We start from the raw sequence: 27,454 nt of genomic DNA on the forward strand, positions 1-27,454 counted from the left end.
TCATAGGGTCGCCATGAGTCGGAAGCGACTTGACGGCACTCAACGCACACAAAAAGGAAGTCAATATTCTGTTTATTGGGAATGCCACCAAAAAATATGAGTACTAATGATAGGGTCATTTGCCAATATAGTTTTGCTGCTGCAAGAATTGTGATAGCTGAAGTTTGGAAGCCAGCGAGTAAACCTTCCATTATGAACTGGAGAGAGAAATTATGGATGTATAGGAGGATGGCCAAATTAACGGAATTCCTACATGGAAAAGATATGGAAGAATTAAAAAAAAAAACATGGTCTAAGGCCGCCCCATATTGGGATAATTTGGCAAAAATGGATTTCACAGTATTAATTAACGAGTTATAGAAACTAGTTTTAATAATTTTATATTTTTGTGTTATTAAGTATAATAAATACTGTTTAGACCAGTGGTTCCCAACCTTTTTTTGACCAGGCACCACTAGGACTTTTTTGTTCGGTGCAGGGACCCCAAGGTTCAAAATAAAAATTCGGAGAATTTGAAAATAAACTGTAATCATAACTATTAGTTAAACATTAAACTTAGAATAACATTTGAATGTGTATTTTTATAATAGAGAACTTTTAATTGAAAATATTAATTTATTATGGGTTTATAACTTGGTTCGGGTTGGGAACCAGTGGTTTAGACACTTCTTCGGAAGTCGGGTGAAGGGTCACTTTTTTAGGCGGGTGGAGGGGGAAGGGGTATCTTTTTGAACTTTAGAATGAAGCAATCATGAATGTAATAATTAAGGTATATAGATACCCTTCTGTATTTTTTGTCTTTTTGTATTTTTTTTTTTGGTTATGTTATTTTCATTGCATTTGTTTGTTGGAGGCGACTTGACTGCACTTAACACACACACACACACACAAAGGCTAAGGAGAGCACGGCCTGGCTGCAGAAAGCCCCGCCTCCCAGCTCAGCTCCCAGCCGCCGCCGCCTGGGCTGGCCTACCCTTCCCAGGATGCAGCGCGCCGCCTCAGTCCCCAGTGGGCCGCCATGTTGTCGGAGTGAAAGGCAGGGGGAGCGGCGGCCAGAGCGAGAGGAGGCCGGGGGGGAGGGGGGGCGCGGAGATCCATCTTCATCCTACCGCTCCGCCCGTGAGTATCCGGACCGGAGTGGGCCCGGACGGCGCTCGGCACCCCCGGGGACCCGACGGCCCGGCCGTATTGGGGCGAGGGCCGAGGCCGGGGCGGCGAGGCCCCTCCGAAAGGCGGCCCTTAGGGCGGGCTCCGTTGCCGAGGCGTCTTCCCTCGCGCTGGGGCTCCTGGTACAATGTTTGCGAGGAGGCCTCTATTGTTGTTCCAGGAAGGAGGATTTGGGGGGGGGGCGGCGGCGGCGGCGATGGAAGGGCTCTTTCTCCCACCCGCCCACCTCTTGGAAACTCTCGATCAGCCTTCCCAAGAAAGCCTTTTCTCCCCCCCCCCCGGGAAAGGATCCCGTGGTTTGATTTCCCTTGGGGAGGAGGGAGAGGCGGAAAAGAGGGATCCCACTCGGGGTTGGAAATAGCCCCTTTATGAAAACAGCCGGGCTGAGAAATAGGGTTCGTCCTGGGGGGTGGGGTGGGTGGCCGGGGGGGGGCACTGAATTAATGGTGCCGGATTCAATTGGAGCATCCTGAATGGATCTTAGGGAATGGTGGGGGGGGGGAGGCAGTGTGGAAAGAAAGTCATGGAAACCGAGGGAGGGATCAATAGGATGCAAGGTTGGGGAGGTGGGATCGATAGGATTGAAGGTTGTGGGGAGGGGGGGAGTCCCTATAGGCAATCGATTATGTGCCTTAAACTTTGCAAGGGGTGAGGCAGAGGTGGGGGTGCAGATCTACCTTGTGGGGATGTGTTGTGAGTTGGATTGTCCTGTATAATTTTCCCCTTCGCTCTTTGTAGTGTAGTCGAGTTGATGCGGTTTTGTTTTGTGTCCCCCCCTCCCCTTTATTTTGGGTGCCACATTGTGTCTTTGAAGGGACTGGAGATGGGGCAGGAAAAAGGCTTCTTGGTTGTTGTCTCTCCCCCCCCCCCCATCAAGGGGAGTCGGAGAGGTGGCCATCCTTGGTTTCCCATGTTACATGTTTGAAAATTTTGTAGTTTGATCCAGAAGAGAGCAATGTTGTCTTCTTAGGGCCTTCTTTGCCATAGTCTCTTGAGAGGGGATCGATCGGTCCCGAAAAGAAGGTCGCTAGGCCTTTTGTTGTTGCGTGAACTCTTTGAAATGTACATTTTGGGGAAAGTTTGATGGGAACTCTTCCCCCCCCCCATGGCAGGTGATGTTTAAACAAAAATATGACTGTATGGCTTAAGCTTTTGCACTTGTTTACAGTGGGACTTCTCTGAGTATTCGTGGCCACAATCCAGGCCATTTGGGTGCTCCTTAAGACCAGCAAGCTTCAGCTTCCTCGGCTCTGTTTTAGATTGTGGCCTTAGTGTTTGTAGGCCGCAGGCTTGGCAAACAATGGGAAAGACCATTTCTGGTGGCTTAAAAAAAGGAATATGGGGGAAGGGGTTGTTTAATAGTAAAACATTAAATTTTTTCCTCATGTTTGAGCCTTGTGAAAACAATTTTCTTACTTTTCACTAGTATCCAGGTTGTTAAAATTGATCTAAGCTCATGGCAGGGCATTTTTGAATGTACATAAACAAAGAGAAAGTAACACGCCACATATACAGGACTCCCTTTTACAAATCAGGGGTAACAGTAGCTCCAATGCGAGGTGCTTATGTTTCCCTCTCTCCTGTCTTTTCTTCCTGAAGGTGGATGAAAGTTTGTTTATGGGTTCTTCTTTCACAATGACCGATTGGAGGTGGGTTGTTTTGTAATGTGCTTAGGACAATTAAAAGCACAGATGGCTTAGCAGGCCCCATTGACCCGGGCATGTAAAGATTCTCTGTTGATCGTGGTTTTCCGAGAGGTGTTCCAGGGGTTCTGCCAGCCCACAGCTGTATAGCTGGACGTCTAGCTTGAGTTGCACCTTGTTTTCTATGGTCTTCGACTTGGGGGCCATCATAATATAAACTCATGGGGCACTTTGTGTGTGAGCGCGCAGATATAGTTTTAGCACTGGGAGTGTATTAGCGTTGTTCCAGATGGTTTTCCATGGCACTCTTTGGTCTTGGTTAGCTAGGCCTCAGTTACTACAAAGAACCCGGGACAGTGTTGGAGAAGTTACTGGAGGGGAGGATCAGGCCTCAGTGGGTCAGTTTCGTCCCTCAGGTGTGCTCGAGAGGTTGAATCTGGCCCAGAAGTCATCTGTTTGCATGAGATGTCGTAAAAGTACTTGAGTTTTAAGCTTCCCGTGGCAGTGGTCCCTTTTCTGCCTCCAGGATTATCAAGATTAAATCATCCACGTGCGAGGCAGTAGCTTACAGTTGGTTGAGCTGGCTTCAGTCACACTGTTTCCGGAAAGGTGGCCGCACAGAATCACCTTACCCTTTCTGGTATTCTGAAGAGGAAGTGGTTGTTTCCCCCAAGGGAGCCGACTAAGTATAGCTGATGATTACCTGCTTTAGAAGCGATGGTGAGGCTTCTGTGAAACTCTGCTCTTGAAGGCCTCGTCCCTACGTCAACTGATTCGGCACGATAAACTTCCTCTTCAAAGTGAGTGGGCTGGGCAGAGGGGGAGCTGTCGAGGCACGCACGGACCCTTTCCCAGTCTCTAATCTGGACGTAGCTTGTTACACGCCGTGTTTTAAGTTGCAGAGGTAAGGCACACCTCGGATTCCTGGATGCCACCATCCCGTTTTGGGGAAGAGCATGATGAGATGGCCTGGAATTTTCCAGCGTCACTCTGGTCATTTGTCTCTGCTATAATCTTCTATTTTAATGAGCGACTTTTACAGGGAGGCCGGAAAGTTTCTTCTCTCTGCTTGTGCAGAAGCCTTCCGCACCAAGTCAGTTGCCAGCCGATGAACCTGATATGCTGTTTTTGTTACATACAATTGAAACGCTTAAGAGTTTAAGCAACGCTGTGGGATTGGCGTGTATCATTTTCACTTAGTTACTGGTGGCTGAAACCCTTGCCAGATTGAACACACGAAGCTGCCTTATCCTGAATCAGACCCACCTTGGTCCATCAAAGCCAGTATTGTCTACTCAGACCAGCAGTGGCTCTCCAGGGTCTTAGGCAGAGGTCTTTCACACCATCTACTTGCCTAGTCCCTTTAGCTGGAGGTGCTGGGGATTGAACCTGGGACCTTCTGCATGCCAAGCAGATGCTCTACCACTGAGCCACATCCCCTCCCCTCAAAATTATCTGGAAAGAGGCTAATTTATTTACGTTGTCCAGCTTTTCTCCCAAAGAGAGCAGGTAGCTCACATTGCATGCAGACACATCCCTTTTTATCCTCACAGCATCCTTGTGAGGATGAGTGAGTGTGACTGGCTCAAGGTCACCCAGTAGCATTCATGGCAAGTGGGGATTTGAACCTGGGTCCCTGGTCCTAGTCTGTCACTAGTGTACTGACTGCATTCGGTTGTTGTATTTACTAGGTGCTTCCAGTCAGTCTATCGAGTTGGGAGTATGTTCATAACTCAAACCATTACACATCAAGCCCTGCAAAATCTGTCAGCCTTGAAACTTAAAAATGGGCCTTGTCTATTAACCCATAATGATTTTTGGTAGCCTCTGCTTAGCCCATACAAGTCATTTAGGACCCTTTGGGGGGCTATTCTCGTCCTCTTAATTGAAACTTCCCAAACTGCTCACCTGAGGACAACTCTCCCTGCTTCTGATAAGCCACTGGCTGTTGATCTGGATCCTGAGTTGTGGGAGAGGGACTACAAAGATATTTTCCAGATGCGTTCAGCAATTTGGCTTCTTTCATCCATAACAGTAACGTTGAGTTGACGGAAGGCAGTCATGAAGAAGAGGAGGTTTTTATATGCCGACTTTCTCTACCACTTAAGGGAGAATCAAACCAGCTTACAATCACCTTCCCTTCCTCTCCCCACAACAGATACCTTGTGAGGTAGGTGGGGCTGAGAGAGTTCGAAGAGAACTGGCTAGACCAAGGTCACCCAGTTGGCCTTATGTGCAGGAGTGGGGAAACCAACCCAGCTCACCAGATTAGGATCCGCCGCTCATGTAGAGGAGTGAGGAAACAAACCTGGTTCTCCAGATTAGAGTTCAAACCACCACTCTTAATGGGTCGAACCCAACGAATGAGTTTTAACTATGTTCTAGTTAAGCTTATGTTTTTAATCCCCTACCAATGTTTGATTATATATGTATTGATGTATATAGCTACTATTTTTATTATGTAAAAGTTTTTTATTGTTGGTGTGGGACCGTATTAAATATTTCGTTCGTTCGTTCACCGCTCTTAACCACTCCACCACTACAGTATCAGGGAGAGGATACTGTTAGCGACTATTTGTAGGGTGCCATATTCTCAGCTACATTAGGATTGAAGGGCCCACAGCATTGGACGTGCCCTTTGACTTGTTCCATACAAGTGGAAACATTAACCTTCTCTTCCCCAGTGTGGTTGGCTCTAGAGTCTTCCCTTGGCCTTCTCACTCCCATTGTCTTGCCATTTGGTCCTTACAAACTGCTGGCCAAAGCCTCTATTGGCATGAAGGTGTAGGGGCTTAAAGAGCCCTTTGCCGTTGTCTCAGCTTGGAAGATGTGGCTGGGATGCATAATAAAGAGGGGCAGGAGTCTTGAGATTAACTGATTTGGGTACCGTCACGTCACATCTTCTAAGGAGGCTTGAGGAATATGGAATGGGAAGAGCTGCACTGGGGCTGGACACACACTACTGGCTGCCAAAGCACACCTGGAGCCCCAATTAGTAGAGCGACATTACTCTGAGAAGAGGTGTTGAGTGGGCTTTCTTCAGGGGCTCCAGTTCAAAGGCTGTGGCATTCTTCAGTATCGCTCTTAACGTCTTGTGTGAAAGTGTAGGCTGGCGGCGGCAAGGAGAGATGCAAAACGGCAAAGGCTTGCGAACATTTCACTGAGAAGAAGCCAAGCTTGAAAATAACTGGGACAAACTGGAGAGCTTTGCTAGAAGAAGAAGAGTTGGTTTTTATATGCCAGCTTTCTCTACCACTTAAGGCAGACTCAAACCGGCTTACAATCACCTTCTCCTCCCCTCCTCACAACAGACACACTGGGAGGTAAGTGGGGCTGAGAGAGCTCTCTCAGAGCTGTGTCTAGCCCAAGGTCACCCAGCTGGCTTCGTGTGTAGGAGTGGGGAAACAAATCCAGTTCACCAGATTAGCCTCACTGCTCATGTGGAGAAGAGGAGAATCAAACCCGGTTCTCCAGATTAGAGTCCACAGCTCCAAATCACTGCTCTTAACCACTACACCGTGCTGGATCTCATGCTAGGGATATAGCTGAACAGGGAGACAAATGTGTCACACCCAGGTGACAGCTACTGCATTTAGAAGGTTGTGTGTGTGTGGGAGCCCACCTGGCTTGAACTGTTGTATTTATTGAGAAGGATTTCGAGGCTTTAGAGCAGGGGCCCCTGCAACCGTTCCCAATGGAGGAGCCAAAGGGCGTTAAAATTCAGAGCAAGCGATCCACAAAGCGTCAGTATAAAAAAAGCCCATTTGCATAACTAAAACCAAACCGCATAAACTTTTCTGATAACTGACACTGTAGATTAATAATCTATAAAATTTGCACTGCCCAAACACTGGTGGTTGCAAGTCCTTTCTTAGGAAGTGTCATATACAAGGTCTCGCAATAAGGAATGAATATGCACAAAGCGCTGTGTACGATTGTTCCAGTTCACTGGCATAAATCTATGCACTGGTCCAGCTTGGATTAAGACAACTGTTCACCTCTATCATTTCCCTTTTTGTGAGGCATCTCTGAGAAGCCCTTTAGTCACCTAAAAATCTTTGCCTGCCGTTCCCTTCGTAAGCCAGTTATTCTAGCATCCCACCTACCCCTCCAGTATACCTTGACTTAAAAGGTTCCGTTTTTCTTTTTTAAAGAACCGTACTTAATTTTATAAGAGTCCCGTGGCGCCGAGTGGTAAGCTTCAGTACTGCAGTCAAAAGTTCTGCTCACGACCTGAGTTCGATCCTGATGGAAGTCGGTTTGAGGTAACCGGCTCAAGGTTGACTCAGCCTTCCATCCTTCCGAGGTCGGTAAAATGAGTACCCAGCTTGCTGGGGGTAAAGGGAAGATGACTGAGGAAGGCACTGGCAAACCACCCCACAAACAAAGTCTGCCTAGGAAACGTCGGGATGTGACGTCACCCCATGGGTCAGGAATGACCCGATGCTTGCACAGGGGACCTTTACCTTTACTTGATTTTGTACTGAGCCAGGTTTGTCTTGAGGGCTGTAGGTAGCAGCCCTCTGGGTTCGAGGGTGAATGGATGGTCCTTGTATACCTGAGGGTCACTTCACACGCTTCCTTTGAGTCCATGCTGCGCTAGCGTTTACTGGGGGGGGGGGAAGTGTTCTCACATGCATCCTGCAGGCATGTTTGACGGAGATGTGGTAGCTTGGCAGCATGCATGCATTGTGGTGCTGCAGCTTGTATGAAGTAGGCTGTGGAGGTTGCAGTCTTGGGAGCCGTGGGAACACCTTCTTTAGTGTAGCCCCTCTGAGGTGGGCCTGTGTTGGAGGAATTTCTTGGCACCCTGTAACCTCATCTGTCCAGCCAGTTTGAGCATCTTCTGTAAGCAAGTTGCAGATGGGGCGAAGGTAGAGGAAACTTGAAAGGGGATGGGGAAGAGGTGTGGGCAGGACCTGGGACATAGGAGATCCAGGTTCAGATCCCTACCCAGATGTGAGACTGGGTGACTTTAAGCTAGTTCTGTGCTTGGTTTTTCTTTTCTTTCCCTAACCGACCTATCACATCTTTCATGCAGGTAAAAAGGGGGCAGAGAGATCCCTGTGACCACCCTGAGCTCTTTGAAGGGAGGGCAAGATTTTAAAAAAAGTAGTTAGACTTTGTTAGACTAGATCTGGGAGGCCCAGGTTTGAATCCCCACACTGCTGTGGAAGCCTGCCGGGTGACCTTGGGCCAGTGAAACATTCAGCCTAGCCTACCTCACAGGGCTGTTGTGAGGATAAAATGGAGGAGAGGAGAATGATGTAAGCTGCTTTGGGTCCAAAACTGGGAAGAAAGGAAGGAAGAAAATAACGATACACCTGTTGGCTGTAGAATGGGCATTATGGGGATTTTGTTTTTGTTTTTTTAATCTGTTTAATTGACGGATTATTCAACGAATTGGTTAGTCAGTTAGTCAGCTGAAGCAGTAGCTGATTGGTCTGTGTGGACTAATTCTAATCAGAGAGGGTGCACATTTGTTAATGAAGTTGAAGCCTGTGTGTCTTTCTGCCCCTCCCCCCCCCGACCAGGGTGTTCTAGCGCTACTCATACAATAAACTGTGTGTTCTTGTAATCGCCTTTAGCCCCCCTCCCCCTTTTGAAGTTCGGGCTTCCAAAGGGTTTCTTAACTTATTATAAAATAACCCTCCGCTATAGGATTTTGAAAAAATGGAAAGTTTTCAGGCTCTTAAACGTATGCAGTTTAGTGGTATGGACTTGTTTCTTAACTTATTATAAAATAACCCTCCGCTATAGGATTTTGAAAAAATGGAAAGTTTTCAGGCTCTTAAACGTATGCAGTTTAGTGGTATGGACTTGCTAGAGGGCTTTTGTTCTGTAGGTATTAAAATAAGGCCAAGAGCCAGAGAGGTTCTTGACCTCCCTCGTACAGTCATGTTTTCTTCTTTGTTTTATTTTCTTGAAAGCAGTCGGTGCAAGCTCCTTTCTGGCCGCGTTTCTGTATATTAGCCGTGGTGTTAGAATTACCATGATTAAAAAACACACACACGAAAATACGATAAAACTTCTCGTTTTGCTTTGTTAATAGAAAGAGGGCAGGCAAAAGCGGGCAAAGTTGCTTGTGTGTATTTTTCCTTCCAATTTTCTGCAAATGTTTTCTCATTTAGAATCCGAGAAGAAAAAGCCCATTGATCGTGCTTCTCATTCTTACAAACGTAACAAAAGAGGGAACAACGTTCTATCGTGCTTAATTATAGTACTAGGAGAAAGCAGAGGTGATTTTCTTTAAATAAGAATCTTGTTCTCATTTTTATTATAAAATTATGCACAACCAGGTATTGTTGCGGCACACGACTAATTATCTGCAACCAGCGAAAATTCAGCTGTAGAGTACAGGTTGGTTTAGGCTGGGCACCTGAACACGCTTACTGGACTTTGGCTAGACAGAGATCAAGAAACCGAGTAAAGGTGCTCAGAAGCTGGGTTTCAGTCCCTGTGAGTTCTCACTAGAAACCGGTTTGCGCATGTGTACCTTAATAGTTGAAGTACAAGCAGTGACTTGCAGGTGTGAGGAAAGCCATCCCGGGTCTAGCATGGGGGGTTATCCAAAGGAATCCATTTGCACATTCAGTTGCAAGTCATCAAATGCTGAGTAATCAAATCTGGAGGAGAATGAAGTATACACACTTAAGTCAGCTGGCCCCAGGGTGTAGCTCCATGTAGGAAACTGCTGAGTCGGGGCTGCACAATGTACTCTGACTGGCAGTTGCTCTCCAGGGAGGTCAGGCGGAGACTTTTCCCAGCCTCATGAGCGGCGGGTGCAATAATTAAGTGCACTGATAGCATCTTATTGAAAACCAGAAGGATACCTGTGTTGAAGTGAACCGTACTCAGCTGGGCGGGCTGATACTTTTCTCTACATGTGCTCCAAAAATGGTGATGCGTATGGCTTGAAATTGGATGAATGAGCCTTGGGCTCGTGCGCCTCCTCACTGTGCACTGCAGTTCCTTTCCTGCCTTCCTGCTCTGTGGCAAGGGTCGTAGAATCACAGAGTTGGAAGGGACCACCAGGGTCATCTAGTCCAACCCCCTGCACAATGCAGGGAATTCACAACTGCCTCCCCCAGTGACCCCCTACTCCATGCCCAGAAGATGGCCAAGATGCCCTCCCTCTCATGATCTGCCTAAGGTCGTAGAATCAGCGTTGCTGACAGATGGTCATCTAGCCTCTGCTTAAAAACCTCCAGGGAAGGAGAGCTCACCACCTCCCGAGGAAGCCTGTTCCACTGAGGAACCGTTCTGTTAGAAACTTCTTCCTAATGTCTAGATGGAAACTCTCTTGATTTTGTAATGTCTGCATTCACAGACTGATTTGCAGTCGCTCTCTTGAGCCAGGTGAAGGGCTATTTCCAGTTCTGGCTAAAAAGGCCAAGTACAAGCTATGGTTTGCTGGTCCGGATGTAGTGGTAAGCCATGGTTTCGCCATGAGAGAGGGAGAAGAGAGTCCCTGTCTTGCTCGTGTAATTCTAAACCGTCGTTTGGATATGTTAATTGAATGCTCCACCAGCCTATGAGTTGAAAGGTTGGACCATGCGATGGACTGACCTCCCTTTCCTGGATGCGCTGAACATCGGCCATGTTATTTTTGTGTGCGCGTGTGTAGTTTTAGTTAGCACTACCCTCTAAACCAAATTTTCTTAAACTGTGGGTCCACGACCCCATGTGGGTTTGTGTAACTGAATGCAGGGGGTTGTGAAAAATTTGGCAACAGTAAGGTATACCAAATAATTGTTTTAAAATAAATTTCTTTATGATTGATTATCAGCAAATGTTTGATTTGTAGACCTATTTTATATATATCTATACTCGGGTTGCTTAAAAATTTCTTGGGCAAAAAGGGGTTGTGAGTGGAAAAAGTTTAAGAAGCTCTTCTCTAAACCTGGATTGGAAGTGAGTTTGCAAATCACAGTTGCCTGGTTTGGATGTTTTAGCTAACAGTGGCTACAGCCAGAGTGGTGTAGTGGTTAAGAGCTGTGGTTTGGAGCAGTGGACTCTTATCTGGAGAACCGGGTTTGATTCCCCACTCCTCCACATGCGCGGCGGAGGCTAATCTGGTGAACTGGATTTGTTTCCCCCCTCTTCCGCATGAAGCCAGCTGGGTGACCTTGGGCTAGTCGCACTCTCTCAGTCCCACCTTCCTCCCAGGGTGTTTGTTGTGGGGAAGGGAAGGGGTTTGTAAGCCGGTATGATTCTTCCTTAAGTGGTAGAGAAAGCATATAAAAACCAACGCTGCTTCTACAGCAACTTTGAAACAGAGATGGGAGTGTACAACCCCATGTCATATTACTAACCCCTCCCCCACGACTTACAGAATAGGTTCAATTTGGACAGTCTGGCAATAAATCCAAGATTGTATCTTGTGTGCGTTTGCCAAGCAGATTTGGCCAATGCAGGTTCTCTAGAGCAAAGCTTCTTAAACTGTGGGTCATGACCCTATATGGGGTCATGTAACTGAATGTGGGGGTCGTGAAAAATTTGGCCACAGTAAAAGGTTTCTTTATGATTTATATCAGTAAATGTTTGATTTGTATACCTATTTTATATACCTATATACCCGGGGTCGTGTAAAAATTTCTCGGGCGAAAAGGGGTCGCGAGTGGAAAAAGTTTAAGAAGCCCTGTTCTAGAGTGATGTGAGTTTTCCAGAAAATTTTTCCGATTCAAATTTAAATAACTGGAATATTTAAATAATGTTACCAAAAGAAGGCAAATGCACCATGTGCCAGCCTGGACCATGCAACAAGCACTGGGGCTTGTCCCTGCTTCATCTGCCACATCGAGCCCATCTAATATGATTGATTTGCAGCATGACAGCCTTAACAACTATTGATAAACCGACTGTATTTATGTAAATCTCCCCCCAGAAAGATACAGTGTTGGAAATTTCTCATGGGAAATTTTCCACCCCACATTACTGGTTCTGTGCAGCCGGTACTTATGCCTATACTTGTAGAAATGTGTGCTGCATTAACATTCTTGGTCTTTACTATACCTCTTTGCAGGCACATACAAACGCAACGTGTGAAATGGCTGAGCATTGCAAGGTCATGGCGCCGTTGTAAAAAGAAAAATTACATTTCATGGAGGAGTTGCCCCTGCTTGGGGCTGTTCTACATGTTTTTCAGAGTGTAAGCGAAGGATGGGAGGTTGTGTGAATGGCCTGTAGAATAATGGAGCACAAGACTGAATTTTCCCTGGGCAAACAGGAGTCAGTAGAAGATGAGAGTGATGAAGGGCTGACCTACGTGTTGTGCAGGCTCTGAATTCAAGCACAGCAGCAGTGCTATACATATTCCCGCCTCTCCCCCCTGCCTGATGCTGCTTTGCCGATCTAAATTGTCCTCCTAAAGGTATTTTGTCTTTTCCACTGTTGTCAGTTTGGAAAGAGGGGGGTGGATAGGAATGCGGATTGGTGAGACGGCGCACATCAGGGGTCAGCACCCTTTTATAATTAAAGGCTCAAACCACATCAGAATGCAGGGCAAAAGATCAACATGGATATAGTAGAAGAAAGCCTATTTGCAGAACTGGAAACACACAACTTCAAACATTACTGATAATTGGTTTACAAACTAATAACCCATAAAGCAGGGGTGGGGAACGTCAGGCCCGGGGGCCGTTTAAGGCCCGCAAAATCATTAGGTCTGGCCCTTCGTGAGTCCTGGCAGATCTCTAGCTCAGAAGGATCTAAGACTGGTGATCCGCACCCTCCCATGGACAGGAATAACCTCTACTCAAGGCAGATGTGTACTTGTTTTGCCGAGAAAAGGAAACTTCCCCCCCCTTGCAGAAGAGTCATGAGCTATGGAGCTGCTAGGACCACCCAAGAAACTGTGTTAACCCTTTCCCACCCGGGCCATGGAGAAACGTACTGGTCGGCTAATTTTTAAGTTGATAATTTTGTATGGCCTGCAAATGATGTTATAAGTATCCAAATGGCCCTTGGCAGAAAAAAGGTTCCCCACCCCTGCCATAAAGGTTCTCCAGTCAGACGTTGGTGGAGGTGAGTCCTTTATTGGGAAGCAGCATGCACCAAGACACCTCTCAAAGTCATAAATACATTAAGGAGCACACTGCCATAAATCTGCTTATGGTTTACACTTGGATTCCTGGCAACTGTTTGCCTCCATGATTTTCCCTTTTTGGAAAGCAATCTCTAAGAAGCCTTTTAGTCCCGTCAGAGTCTTCGCCTGGCGTTCCTTTTGCATCCCGGTCATTCTGGTATTCCCCACCGAGCCGTCCAGTGTACCTTAACTGAAAAGATTTCATTTTTTTTTTAAAGAGCTGTTTGGCTCTAGGGCTGTAGGTTGTAGATCCCTGGGGTAGATGGGAAAGGTTGAACCCCTCTCCTAGCGCAGCTGCTTTGGCCAGAACCCTGAGGGTGATTTTAAGTACAACGTGCAGTTTGACCCTAAGGAGCCCCATGCGTTGAAGATGAGCAAAGCACTAAACACAACCGCTTCCTTGGTCATTAGCACTGAATTATGGGTTGCAGTGTCGTTTGGTGGATGGGGTCGCCATGAGTTGGCTCGACTCGACCAGCACACTCTTCTTAGTTTAAAAGGCTGCGCTGCGAAGGAAAAGTAGTCTTTGAGTTGAGGTTTGCAGCAATTCCGCTATTTCCCCGTATTTAAGGAAATCTCGGGCCGGCAGCTCTTAATTCCTGTAAAGGTCCTTCGCTGCTGCAAGAGCCGCCACAAAAATCCCATCTTTGTGTTTCATTCTTCCTCACCCCCCCAAAGAAGAACTTTAAATAAGGCTGGGTTTAGCAAGGATGTAAAAAAATAATAATTATTGGCTTATGAAATAGGCTGGAACTGCCTTTCAAAATCAGCCAGCGTGGTATAGTGGTTAAGAGTGGTGGTTTGGAGCAATGGACTCTGATCTGGAGAACCAGGTTTGTTTTCCCCCTCCTCCACACGAAACCAGCTGGGTGACCTTGGGCTAGTCACAGCTCTCAGCCCCACCTACCTCACAGGGTGTCTGATGTGGGGAGGGGAAGGGAAGGTGATTGTAAGCCGGTTTGAGTCTCCCTTAAGTGGTAGAGAAAGTCGGCATATAAAATACCAACTTCTTCAGAATCACGAGGCACTTTGATGGATTCATAAGCATAGGAAAAATGTTCTTCCATGGTTATCTATTGGAATCTTCTCTGTCGACCTCTTTAAGGAACGGCAGGTACTTTTCCACCTGGCTTTTGTTTGCAAATTGTTCAGAGCAGGAGGCGGAACACTGGGTTGTCTTCTGGTCAGTGGCTGCGTGACCCTCGTTGGTAGGGTTGGTGCTTATGTAAGCTTATTAGTATCCTGCCTGTCTATCCTTCAGGACCACAAAGGGGCTTTATGTCTATAAGAAACCAAACAAAAAAATAATAAAGCTTATAAAATCAGTTTCAGCGAAGGAGTGTAATAGGCAGAAACAGGGCAGCGGAAAGGATAATAGCCCTAAGCCCAAGTGCCGTGTGAAACCACACAGGCATAACCTGAAGTGTAAAAATAATTGTTAGGCTGCATTCAGGCTCCCTTAGAAGAGTTTTGCGAGTTGGGGGCCATTATCAAAAAGGCCCGGTCTTTTGATGCCACCCGCTGCATGTCTTATGGCATCCAGAGCCTCGGAAGATGCTTTTCCAATGATAACATCAATTTTCTGTGTGTGTGTGTTAAGTGCCGTCAAGTCGCTTCCGACTCAATTTTCTACTTAGAAAAAAATTAAATTTAGGGGGAAAATGCTATTAAGGGATCTGATAGAAGTTTATAAAACTCTCCCTCCTATAATAGAACTTTTGGGGGATATTATCCGATGTAGTTGGTAGACTGTAAATTGAGGGGCTATCAAATAGAATTCCTCTGCACCCAGTGCAGAATTTTAGTAGCATTTCTGTTGCTGGCTTAGAGGACTTCTAAATAGGACTGGACAAATTTGTGGTGGCCAGGTCAGTCCACGGCAACTGGCCCTGATAGTTAAAGGGAATCTGTATTCAAAGGTTTCTTTGTACTACCGTATATACTCGGGTATAAGCCGACCTGAGTATAAGCCGAGGTGCCTAATTTCACCCCAAAAATTGGGAAAAATTAGGAACCCACGTATAAGCCGAGGGGGAAATGCACCCCCCCCCACAGGCTTTCCTGACCGGGCTCCAGTCACGCAGGCAGGCGGTGGCGGTGGCCCCCTCCCTGCGCGCAGGAGGCCCTGCAGGGTCAGCTGGCAAGCGGGAGGACCGGCCCGGGGGAGGTGGGGGGGAAGAAACCGCCGCCGCCCAGCAGAAGGCGGGGTGAGGTGGGGTGGGGGGTGAAGAAACCACCGCCACGCAGAAGGCGCGATCGGGTGCGGTGGGGGGTAGAAGGAGGGACAGCCCGCCCATCATCTGGCCGGCGGGAGCACGCTGGGAGAGGGCCTGGCAGGAATTACCGTATTGACCCGAGTATAAGCCAAGGTGAGTTTTTAAAGCCAAAAACATGGCTAAAAAACTCGGCTTATACTCGAGTATATACAGTACTAGTTGCTGGGCAGCAGCAGTGTGTATGGAGGGGGAGACGGCTGCCTTCATGCTCACAATTTTTCAAAGGCATACTTGTTTACTTCATTTCTGCCCTGCCTTTCTCCCCAGCTGGGACCCAACAGTCTCCATTTTAACAACCCTGCGAGGTAGGCTAGGCTGAGCGTGCGGATCTGGCCCAAGGTCACCCAGTGAGCTTCCGTGGCTGAGGGGGAATTTGAACCTGGGTCACCCAGATCCTAGGCTGACACTTCAACCACTCTGCACTGGCTGTTTTTGCCTATAGTTGAACATGGCGTTGGTCTTGTCGGATCTTTGGTTGCTCTTGCCCATATGCGCCTTTTTTGCTTGGCCCTCCCTTGGTTAGCTTGAACCCAGGCTCTATGCAAATGCTCTTTGGCTAGCTTGTCTTGTAGGCACATGTGAGTATACTTTAAGAGTGTACTTTAAGGCTTTAAGAGGGGACTGGACAACTGACGCAATAGACAAAGAATAAAATTAAAGCATAGATTAAAAGAAACCGTACAAATGTGAGAGATGAACTGTTATTAAGAACAGTACCAATAGACAGTGTGAAGGGCAGTGGGAATATTGATAAAGGACTTAGCGATCATCAGTCAAATAAATGTCCAGTAGGAAATGCAAGATTAGTTAAAAACGAGTCTCTTGGAAGATTGATTACACTGTATGTATATGAAAAAATGAGCATGTTTTTATTATTGAAAAATGTTAATAAAGAATTTTTTTTTTGAAAAAAGAGGAGAGGACTATTCATGGCTACTAGTCAAAATGGATACTGGCCATGACGTCTACCTATTCTCTCCAGGATCAGAGGATCATGCCTATTACATTAGGTGCTTTGGAACACAGGCAGGATAATGCTGCTGCAGTCATCTTGTTTGTGGGCTTCCTGGAGGCACCTGGTTGGCCACCATGTGAACACACTGCTGGACTTGATGGGCCTTGGTCTGATCCAGCATGGATTTTCTTATATTCTTATGTAAGGCTTTAAGGGGAGTGGACATGTTCATGGAGGATAGGGCTATCCATGGCTACTAGTCAAAATCAATACTAGTCATGATGCATACCTCTTCTCTCCAGGATCAGAGGATCCCATGCCGCTGCAGTCGTCTTGTTTGTGGGCTTCCTAGAGGCACCTGGTTGGCCACTGCATGAGCAGACTGCTGGCCTTGATGGGCCTTGGTCTGATCCAGCATGGCCTTTCCCATGTTCTTACGTAACAGAAATTAGGGAGGTGGGCAAGGTTTGGGTGTCGGGAAGCTTTCTGCATTGTTTGCGGACCTCTGTGAATTTGCCTGGCGGCTAGAGTGAGATTTGACTTTGGGAAGACCAGCCCCGATACTCGCACATGTGTTGTATGACACAGGGTGGGGGTAGGGGGAGCAGCGGAGAGAGCCCCCATTAAGCCTTTTGAACCTGTGTCTCCTTAGGTGTTGGTGGAATGAGCGTTGCGTGTGTGTTGAAGAGAAAAGCAGTGCTCTGGCAGGACTCCTTCAGCCCCCACCTGAAACAGCACGGTCAAGAGACGGCTAATCCCAACATGCCTGTTGTTTTGACATCTGGAACAGGGTCCCAGGCTCCGCCACAGCCAGCTGCAAACCAAGCCCTTGCAGCGGGGACACACTCCAGCCCTGTTCCTGGATCTATAGGGGTTGCCGGCCGCTCCCAGGACGACGCGATGGTGGATTACTTCTTCCAGCGGCAGCACGGTGAGCAGCTCGGGGGAGGTGGCAGCGGCGGCGGCAGCTACAACAACAGCAAGCATCGGTGGCCCACTGGAGACAACATTCACGCCGAGCATCAGGTGAGCAGTTAAACCTTTTGGAACCGGACAGGCGAGAGCGATTCGGGCCCACTTGAGCTGGGCGTGGCGGCAGCGGGTTGTGTTCTGACCCTCAGCCCTCAAACTGAAATGCTTTCCCCACAGTACAGCCGGGCAAGGGGGACTCCCATCCAGATATGTTGTAGCCCAGTTTCCTTAGATCCCTGAAGAAGTAGAAGAGTTGGTTTTTATATGCCGACTTTCTCTACCACTTAAGGGAGAATTAAACCGGCTTGCAATCACCTTCCCTTCCCCACAACAGACACCCTGTGAGGTGGGTGGGGCTGAGAGAGCTGTGACTAGCCCAAGGTCACCCACCTGGCTTTATGTGTAGGAGTAGGAAAACCATCCGGTTCACCAAATTAGCGTCCGCAGCTCATGTGGAGGAGTGGGGAATCAAACCCGGTTCTCCAGATCAGAGGCCATTTATGCATGGGAGGTTTTACCTTGGGTTTGCTCCTCTCTAGATGCATATTTTCCCCATCCAAATTCTCAAAACTCAAAAATAAGCCTCCATGCAGAGTTTTGAGAATTCAGATGGGATCTCTGTGTTTGTTTGTGTGTAAAGTGCCGTCAAATCACAGCCGACTTATGGCAACCCAGTAGGGTTTTCAAGGCAAGAGATGTTCAGAGGTGGTTTGCCGTTGCCTTCCTCTGCATAACAACCCTGGTATTCCTTGGTGGTCTCCCATTCAAGTACTAACCAGGGCCAACCCTGCTTAGCTTTTGAGATATGACAAGATCAGGCTAGCCTGGGCCATCCAGGTCAGGGCATGGGACATCTAGAGAGGGGCAAATCCAAAGCAAAACATCCCATACATAAATGACTCGAGTCCACCACTCCAAACCACCGCTCTTAGCCATTACACCATGCTGAATCAGCAGAGGGGTGGCTCCTTTTTGCTTGAGCTTGCCACTGCTGATAACCTTCCACTTACAAGAGGTAGGGAAGTTCTTGAAGGGTCTTCAAGGTGTCTTAATGTGTGTGGTTGGTGGGGGTCCATACCTGCTTTTGCCCTCCCCCCCCACCATTCTGATTTTTCCCCATGAAAAATTCTTTAAGGCATCTTTCCTTCGAGACACAGCATGACGTAATGGTTAAGAGCGGCAGACACTACTCTGGAGAACTGGGTTTGATCCCCCACTCCTCCACATGAAGCCTGCTGGGTGACCTTGGGCCAGTCACAGTTCTTCTGTCAGCCCACTCAGAGGCCAGCAATGGCAGACCACCTCCGAATTTCTTTTGCCTCGAAAACCCGATGGGGTCGCCATAAGTCAGCTGTGACTTGAGGGCAACACAGCAACAACAAATCTTTTCCTTCAGCTGCTGTGAAAGAACTTCTCTTAAACCAAACCACAATACCTTTATTGGGACAAGCTACAGCAACCCAAATCCATGCGCAAGCTTTTAAGCTTGCCAGAGTTCTTCCTCAGGCTAGATGTTACAAAATAAAAAGGGAGGTAGGGAAGAAAAACTTATTCCAGCCATGATTTTAAAGGTCTTCTCTCAAGGCATTTCTGTGTTGTATGCCGGGACTAGTAGATCTAGATTGGTGCGTTTGATGTAGCTATAGTCCTTCTGGGCAAGAGAAAAAAAATTGTTATTCCGCCATTGAAATTACCAAAGCTTGCCTTTTTCCTTTAATATCTCTGACACCCGGCGAGATTCCTTAAAAGGCAGGAGATGAAGGCATTCTTTGATGGTCATTAAAAATGTTGGAGATAAATTTAAGGTGATGCATGAAGCGTAAAGTGAAATTAAAGTCAAGTTGGGGCGTTTTGCCTTGTTCTGTGGGTAAACCCCCAAAAGCACAGTCCCCTGTTAGAAGATTATCTTTCAGTTAACACATTCTTCTTGGCTGAGTTCAGATAATTCCAAAGAAGAGCAAAGTTGTTTGGTAGTTGAACTGGTCCAAAATTTTGGATTTGGGGTTTTGGACCAGCTGGCAACAACTTTGAAGAAGAAGAAGAGTTGGTTTTTATATGCCGACTTTCTCTACCATTTAAGGGAGACTTAAACCGGCTTACAATCACTTTCCCTTCCCCACAACAGACACTCTGTGAGGTAGGTGAAGCTGAGAGAATGTGACTTGCCCAAGGTCACCCGGCTGGCTTCGTGTGGAGGAGTGGGGAATCAAACCCAGTTCTCCAGATCAGTCCACCACTCCAAACCACCGCTCTTAACCACTCCACCACGCTTTGCTGTTAAACCCAGTTGCTGAACATATTTTTCTGCTCAGCAAGCTGAAAACTTTGTGGGGACACTAAGATGAGATTTTTTAAACTACTTGTTGACCGAAGGAAAGGCCTTAGGCTGTGTGCATTCTCTGAGAATCCCTAGAGTATGTGTGTGTGGGTAGGTGGGGGGTTGCAAAGGAAGGGGAAAATAGGGAAATGGAACACTTCTGGGTTACCTTTTTACAGGGTCTAGGGGAACAGGAGAGAGGAGCTCCTGGTATCTGTTCCTCTGTATGAATGGGGAAGTCTGGGAATTGACTGCACAAGCATCTGCTTTTGCATTTCTGTTGGGGGGGGGGATATGTATTTTATGTACACAATTTTGTGTAAAGGGATTTAAAGGCCAGTCCAAAGGTAAGTTATTTCCCTCCACTTTGTTACCTTTGACCCTTCAAACAGCCCGTCGTCCCCACAATACAAAAAGCTGAAGTTGGCATTTGGATTATTTATTTTGTTCCACTTACTTCGTTTATAGCCTACCTTTCTCCCAGAGCAGCCTGCGGAATTCTCTCCTCCGTTTTGTCCCTCCCAACCGCCCCGTGAGGTCGCTTAGGCCAAGAGTGTGTGACAGGCTACTCAGCAAGCTTCCGTGGCAGAGTGTGTGTGTGTGTGTGTGTGTGTGTGAATTTGGGTCTCCCGGGTCTTCGTCTGACACTAACCACTGCACCGTACTGTCAAGTTCACTTAAGCTTGATAAATGCTGGTAAATTGCTCCGGCAATCTTAAAGCTCCTTTCTTTTTTCTTTTTTTTAAATCTTATTTTTATATGAAGGGATAATGAAAATAGGGGAGGGGGAAAAAAAGGTAAACCATATTTCATCTTCCGAGCCCCAGCATAAACTGAACTTAAATAAAAATTATTACCGTAACAACTGTTGTTCATCCTAAACGTTTAAACATCTTAAAACTCGCTTTAAAAAAATTGTTAATTCCCCCAAACCTCAGCGTAAATTGAACTTGGGAAAATCTGGTACCATAACTTCTATCATTTATCCTAAACATTTGAACGTCTTAGATCTCCCTGAGCATTTTCTTAAAATAAATCATTAATTTCTTGGTTTTTAAATTGTTTACTTATCGTGTGAGTACGCTCCTTTTCTTTCTTGGCAGGGTGGGGTGGGTGGTCAGTCGGTCCACCTGGAACTCCTTGCATGTTGCATACTACTGTGCTTGGGGAGAGCTGTTCCTACGCTCCTCACCTCTTGTGGGGCGCCTGCTGCCGCTGGGAAGCCCCACACTGCTGACTTGTAAATTGCACATCTCTGAAACAAGTGAGACAGCACTTCTGAGAAATGTTGTCAGACTGGGTGTCAACAGCAGCTTTGCTTTGCAGCCCGTGTTCAGGAAGCGTGGGAGCTCCCCCGGCGAGGCAGAGTTGACCTCCCGTGTGTGCGTGTTTGACTGTTTTTCAAACAAATAAATAGGAATGTTGTGTTGCTGTGTGCTGGTGAACCAGTGTGCCGCTTTGGTTGCTTGCAAGGGTCTCCTCTCGGGCAAGAACAAAGCGCCAGAGAAGGTGACAAACTGTTTTTCTATTTAAAGGGGTGCGTCTCAGCTGCCCAAAGTAATTTTCGCATTCACCTAAGCCGTTGGTGATGTCAGACATTTGTGTGGTTCCTGTTTACCTTAGCAGTGTATAAGGAATTACATTAATGAAACAGCCCCCCCCCCGTGCTACAGTGTTTACATGCACAACGTTGTTGCTTTTAGAAGAAGAAGAAGAGTTGGTTTTTATTTGCCAACTTTCTCTACCACTTAAGGGAGACTCAAACTGGCTTACAATCACCTTCCCTCCCCACAACAGACACCCTGTGAGGTAGGTGGGGCTGAGAGCACCGTGACTTGCCCAAGGTCACCCAGCTGACTTCATGTGTAGGAGTGGGGAAACAAATCCGGTTCACCAGATTAGCCTCCGCCGCTCATGTGGAGGAGTGGGGAATCAAACCCGGTTCTCCAGATCAGAATCCACGACTCCAAACCACCTCTCTTAACCACTACACCACGCTGGCTCTCTTTTAAAACCTGAACCATCATAAGTAACTACTTCAAAGATCAGGGGAAAGCTCTCTGACCTAGCTATGCAGTTGTCTTACAAGGGCAGTGTTTTGCATCGTTGGTTGTTTTGATCGAAGGGCCTCAGTTTGGTGTCGCAGGTCAGTCTGTAATACTAACGCGTCGTACGAACAACATCCCGTTTTGGGGAAACCTGTTGTTGCTGGCACAGTCTCAAGGGTTGGGGACCATCTCTTTACCCCTTGGAGGAAATTGCCATTTCTGAGCATTCAGGCGTCCTGCTGGTAAATGAAACTAGCATAACACTTAACAAAAAAAGCCGTCTTGATAGTTGATTGTCCCAAAGGGTCCTCCGTGAAGAACGCCTTGCAACGGAGTGTCTGAAGTTCCGCGTTACGGGAAATGTGACTTGGGTTCTGTTGAATGACACTCCTAATTGGGCCGTTTAAAACAGTTCCTGGCCATCCTAGGAAGGATTTGTGTGTTTATTTATTTATTTTGTTAGTTTTTTGTCCTTCCCTTTCCTGACCGAGGTTGGGCTCCGGGCAGCTCATATCCAAACAACACCAACGGTATTCCAATTAAAATACAGTACATCAGAATGATGGAATAAATTATAATTAAAGATAAAGGTAGCCAGCCCCCTGTGCAAGCACCGGGTCATTACTGACCCATGGGGTGATGTCACCTCCCGACGTTTACTAGGCAGACTATGTTTATGGGGTTGTTTGCCAATGCCTTCCCCAGTCGTCTACACCAGTGGTCGGCAAACTCATTAGTCAAGAGAGCCAAATATCAACAGTACAGTCATTGAGATTTCTTTTGAGAGCCAAATTTCTTAAACTTAAACTATATAGGTAGGTACACTGTTTTAAGTCTTAATTAAACTATAGGTACACTGAATAAAACTTGATATCATACTTAATAATGATCTTATTGATAAAAATTAAATTGTAAGTAAGGTAGCCATAAAATTAAATCATGACAATGACTGACAAACAATGTGAACAATGGCCTTGCATCTCCTTGGAAAGTTTGGGTAAATCAGGTTTGTATGTTGTTTTTAATTTTAGGCATGATTCCAGGTTCTCATTAATAAGACGACTTGTCAATTTACTCTTGATAAGGTTCATGCTTGAAAAAGATTGTTTGCATGAATATGTAGAACCGAAAAGGGAAAGAACAGCAAACGCTAGTAGAGGAAGGGAGGGGGGAGGAATGGAGAAAGGAAGGAAGGAACTGGGAAAGGAAAGAAGGAAGGAAGAAAGGGGGGAGGGATGGAGAAAGAAAGGAAGGAAGGGAGGAACTGGGAAAGGAAAGAGAAGGAAGGAACTGGGGAAGAAAGGATGAAAGGGAGGAAGGATGGAAGGAAGAGTGGGGGAGGGACAGAAGGAAAGGAAGGAACTGGGAAAGGAAAGAGAAGGAAGGAACTGGGGAAGAAAGGATGGAAGGAAGGAAGAGTGGGGGGAGGAACAGAGAGAAAGGAAGGAAGGGGGAAAGGAAAGAAGGAAGGAACTGGGGAAAAAGGATGAAAGGGAGGAAGGATGGAAGGAAGGAAGAGTGGGGGAGGGACAGAAAGAAAGGAAGGAACTGGGAAAGGAAAGAAGGAAGGAACTGGTGAAAGGGAGGAAGGAAGGAAGAGTGGGGGGAGGGACAGAGAGAAAGAAAGAGGAAGGAAGGGGGAAAGGAAAGAGAAGGAAGGATGAAAGGGAGGAAGGATGGAAGTAAGAGTGGGGGAGGGGCAGAAAGAAAGGAAGGAACTGGGAAAGGAAAGAGAAGGAAGGAACTGGGGAAGAAAGGCAGCCTGGAGCTGGACTTTTGGGAGCCGCCTGAGGGGGACGAGGAGGAGGAAGGCGGCGAGGAGGAGAGTTTACCCCTTCCAAGTGGGCCGGTGATTAAGGCGTGAAATCCACCCCCCGCCCTGGAAGTTCCCCCGCAAGATCCCGGCCGGGCAAGACGTGGCCTGCGCGGGGGGCAGGAAGGCAATGCGCCGGACCGGCTCCAAACTCTCAGTCTGAGGCGTGGGGAGGGCGAAGCGAGCTCGGTCCTGGCCCAGGAAGCATCGTCGCCTTCCCTGCCCGGGGCCAGGCGGAGCCAGCAGGAGGAGGAGGAGGTGGGGGAGTGAGAGGTTGCCCAGCTCCGGTTGCCCATAGAGACAGAGGAGGGAAGGTGGTGGCGGCGGCCGAAATGAGGACCGAACAGCCACGCCTCACTCCTCACGGTGGAGAGAAGGAAGGGGGGAGGGAGGGAGGAGCCCCCTCTCTGCCAAACCAAGGCGCGCAGCCGGGTGGCAAGAAAAGATGGGGGGGGGTGGCAGCTGAGGGGCCCTTGTCGTTCTCCGGCCGCGGCCGCAATGGTGGGAGGTGGGGATGGCGCTGGGGCGAGAAGGAGGAAGGGCCACTCCTTCCTCTCTCGGAGACCCTCCCGCTGCTTCGGCAGGCCTAGGGTGCTGCTTCCGCACGTGGGAAGAGCGGCACTCGGGCCCAAAGAGCCACTTGTGGCTTGGGAGCCGCGCTTTTGCGACCCCTGGTCTACACTTTACCCCCCAGCAAGCTGGGTACTCATTTTACCGACCTCGGAAGGATAGAAGGCTGAGTCAACCTTAAGCTGGCTACCTGAAATCGACTTCCGTCTGGATTGAACTCAGGTCGTGAGCAGAGCTTGGACTGCAGTACTGCAGCTTACCACTCTGCACCATGAGGCTCTTAAATTATAATTACAAGCCTATAATATATCCTAAAATTTAACAGATTAAAACCATTAACAGGGATCACCAAATGGCAGCCCAGAGGCTAACTCCAGCCTCCTGAAGTGCAGGGACTAGAAGGGCTGAGGAGACAAGACCCCCCCCATTTGTTTGTTACATGCACAAAATAGCCCACCTATGAAGAACAAGAGTTGGTTTTTATATGCCAACTTCCTGTACCACTTAAGGAAGACTCAAACCGGCTTACAATCACCTTCCCTTCTCCTCCCCACAACAGACACCCTGTGAGGTAGGTGGGGCTTAGAGAGCTCTAAGAGAGCTGTGACTAGCCCAAGGTCACCCAGCTGGCTTCATGTGGAGGAGTGGGGAAACCAACCCGATTCACCAGATTAGCCTCTGCCGCTCATGTGGAGGAGTGGGGAATCAACCCCGGCTCTCCACCGCTCCAAACCACTGCTCTTAACCACTGCACCATGCTGGCAACATGCTGACCCCAGCTTTGGCCGGAGATTACATACATACACACTCGCATACATAAATGCCACCTAGCTGCATCAGACTTATGGCGACCCCAGCAAGGGGCTTTCAAGATACATTACTGCTCATAGTTAATTGGGGAGGGGAGCGGCTGTGGCTGGGCCTGCTTTTGGAAGGAAGCCCCAGCTGCCTGTGGATGCCTCTTGTATGGCAACGCTCCCCCAAAATGGTGCCCGTGTATGCTGCTCGGGGCCTGCCGCTGCCTTCAAATTTGGGGATGAAATCCATAGCGTTTAAGACCAGGGGACGGTAGTCGCTCACTACCTGCCAGGGGCAGCTTTCATCCGGAGAGCCTGTCTTCTTGATGTACCTCTTGCCGGGAGTCTCCTGGAGACTATATGTACCTGACCTTGGCCTTTTTTGTCCCTGGACAGAAGACTATCCCTTACAACATAAACATGGACATCTGCATACCTATTCTCTCTAGTATCAGAGGAGCATGCCTGTTATATTAGGTGCTGTGGAACACAGGCAGGGTGATGCTGTTGCAGTTGTCTTGTTTGTGGGCTTCCTAGAGGCACCTGGTTGGCCACTGTGTGAATGGACTGCTGGACTTGATGGACCTTGGTCTGATCCAGCAGGGCCTTTCTTATGTTCTTATGACTTACCTGTTGAACTCTCGGGTTCACTTTCACCTCCATTGGGGGTTGGGTTTTTGCGCTCTTGCGCTCATTGTTTGAATATTATATGTAATACGCTGTCTTGTCATGTTGATTGTCATCCATTGTGAATATAGCTCATAAGACTTTATAGCCTGGTGTTGCTTTGGTTGATAGCTTGCACAACACTGATTTGTTTGATTTTGCCTCCGGAGGCATTTGGAAGAGCTCAGGAGGCGTCACCTTTGCGTCCATGGGGGAAACCCATTTGGCGGCGGCAGCCTCTGTTGTAGAGAGATGCTTGGCTTGGGACCTCCCAGCATCTTACGGACCCTCCCCATCACATTTTGTGATTGGCTTCCCCTGTCTCACCAGCAGACATGTGGTGACACCCTTCCCCATTAGTCCGCCTGATGGCCACAGCTAAAGCCAGGCTGGCGTGTGGCACCTTCTTGTAAGGAATCTCCCAGCTGGTCCCTTAGCAAGAGCTGTTCAAAGAATTGTTTTGAAAATTTCAATGCATAACATCAGGCTTACGCTTCCTCAATACACTTATTAACACATCTCCCCACACTCTGATTAGTGTGTGTGTGTTAGTTAAATGCCGTCAAGTTGCTTCTGACTTATGGCGACCCTATGAGTCAGTGTCCTCCAAAATGTCCTATCATTAACATCCTTGCTGAGGTCTTGCAAACTGAGGGCTGTGGCTTCCTTTATATAGTCAATCTATTTCATGTTGGGTGTTCCTCTTTTCCTGCTGTCTTTGATTTTCCTAGGATTGTTGTCTTTTTCAGCTACTCCTGAGTCCACGGTATCCGTAACACTCTCCTCCAGCACCATATTTCAAAGGAATCTGCTTTCTTCCTGTCAGCTTTCTTCAGCCAGCATGGTGTAGTGGTTAAGAGCGGCTGTTTTGAGCGGTGGACTAAGATCTGGAGAACTGGGTTTGATTCCCAGCTCCTCCACATGCGTGGCGGAGGCTAATCTGGTGAACTGGATTTGTTTCTCCACTCCTGCACATGAAGCCAGCTGAGAGACCTTGGGCAAGTTACAGCTCTGTTAGAGCTCTCTCAGCCCCACCTACCTCACAGGGTGTCTGTTGTGGGGAGGGGAAGGGAAAAAGATTGTAAGCCGGTTTGAGTCGCCCTTAAGTGGTAGAGAAAGTCAGCATATTAAAACCAACTCTTCTTCATGTCCATCTTTCACATCCATACATAGTAATAGGGGATACCATGGCATGAATTAGCTTCAGCTTGAGATGAATATACTAATGCAAAAATCAGCTGGGGGTTTCCCCCTCTCCTCCCTTCACCCAGCATAGCATGATGTCTCTCTCTGACCTAAATCAGGGCTCAATGGGGAAACTGAAGTCTCTATTGCCTGAGTGAGCATCTTCTCTCCCTCCTCTCCAGCACAGCCACCCCATCCTGCTGCCTCGCATTCCCCCCATTGCTTTGGTGGTATAGTGGTTAAGAGCAGGTGTTTGGAGCGGTAGACTCTGATCTGGAGAACCGGGTTTGATTCACCACTCCTCCACATGAGTGGCGGACCCTAATTTGGTGAACTGGATTTGTTTCTCCACTCCTACACATGAAGCAAGCTGGGTGATCTTGGGCTAGTCACACTCTCTCAGCCCCACCTGCCTCACAGGGTGTCTGTCGTGGGGAGGGGAAGGTGATTGTAAGCCAGTTTGATTCTTCCTCAAGTGGTAGAGAAAGTTGGCATATAAAAACCAACTCTTCTTCTCTCTCCTCCCTTCCACCCCGGCCTCTTTGGCTCACACTGGCTCTCACAGCGCCCCCTTCTGTTAGGTCCTGGTTCCCCCAGAGGGGGCCCTGTTGCTTCTTTCAGCTGGAGCTAGAGTAGGGGTCCTCAATCAGCGGCTCTTAGATATTCCACCTGTAGGTTTTCCGAGCACCGTACCTCAATCTGGCACCTGCTCTACATTTCAGGAAAGTGGGCAAGACCCGTACCTGGTGGGACTTGTGGTTGGGATGTGGTTCCTACCTTGAAACAGCCACCTCTGAACAGGTGTGCTGTGGGCCTCCCTGAAGCACAGACTTCATTGCTAGGGATGGAAGTAAACGTGGCTCTTTTGGTCGATGGCTACTGTGAATGCAGCTCTCTGGAAGCCGCCGAGCGCGATCCGCCGAGCTAGTGTGTCTCTGCTTATTCTCCTTCCGGTTTC

General features: G+C 47.9%; 1 protein-coding gene across 1 annotated transcript in view; it reads left to right on the forward strand.

Moving 5' to 3' along the window:
* Nucleotides 1-1,002: 1,002 nt before the first annotated feature.
* The window catches only part of PUM1 (pumilio RNA binding family member 1), a 96,980-nt gene continuing 70,528 nt past the window's right edge, over nucleotides 1,003-27,454 (forward strand). The window contains exons 1-2 of the mRNA XM_056846025.1: nucleotides 1,003-1,119; nucleotides 16,781-17,154. Coding sequence (XP_056702003.1) covers nucleotides 16,792-17,154 — 363 coding nt within the window. The 5' untranslated portion in view covers nucleotides 1,003-1,119; nucleotides 16,781-16,791. The remainder of the gene's footprint in view (nucleotides 1,120-16,780; nucleotides 17,155-27,454) is intronic.

Source organism: Euleptes europaea, chromosome 3 (assembly GCF_029931775.1).
Source record: "Euleptes europaea isolate rEulEur1 chromosome 3, rEulEur1.hap1, whole genome shotgun sequence".
Lineage (NCBI taxonomy): Eukaryota > Metazoa > Chordata > Lepidosauria > Squamata > Sphaerodactylidae > Euleptes > Euleptes europaea.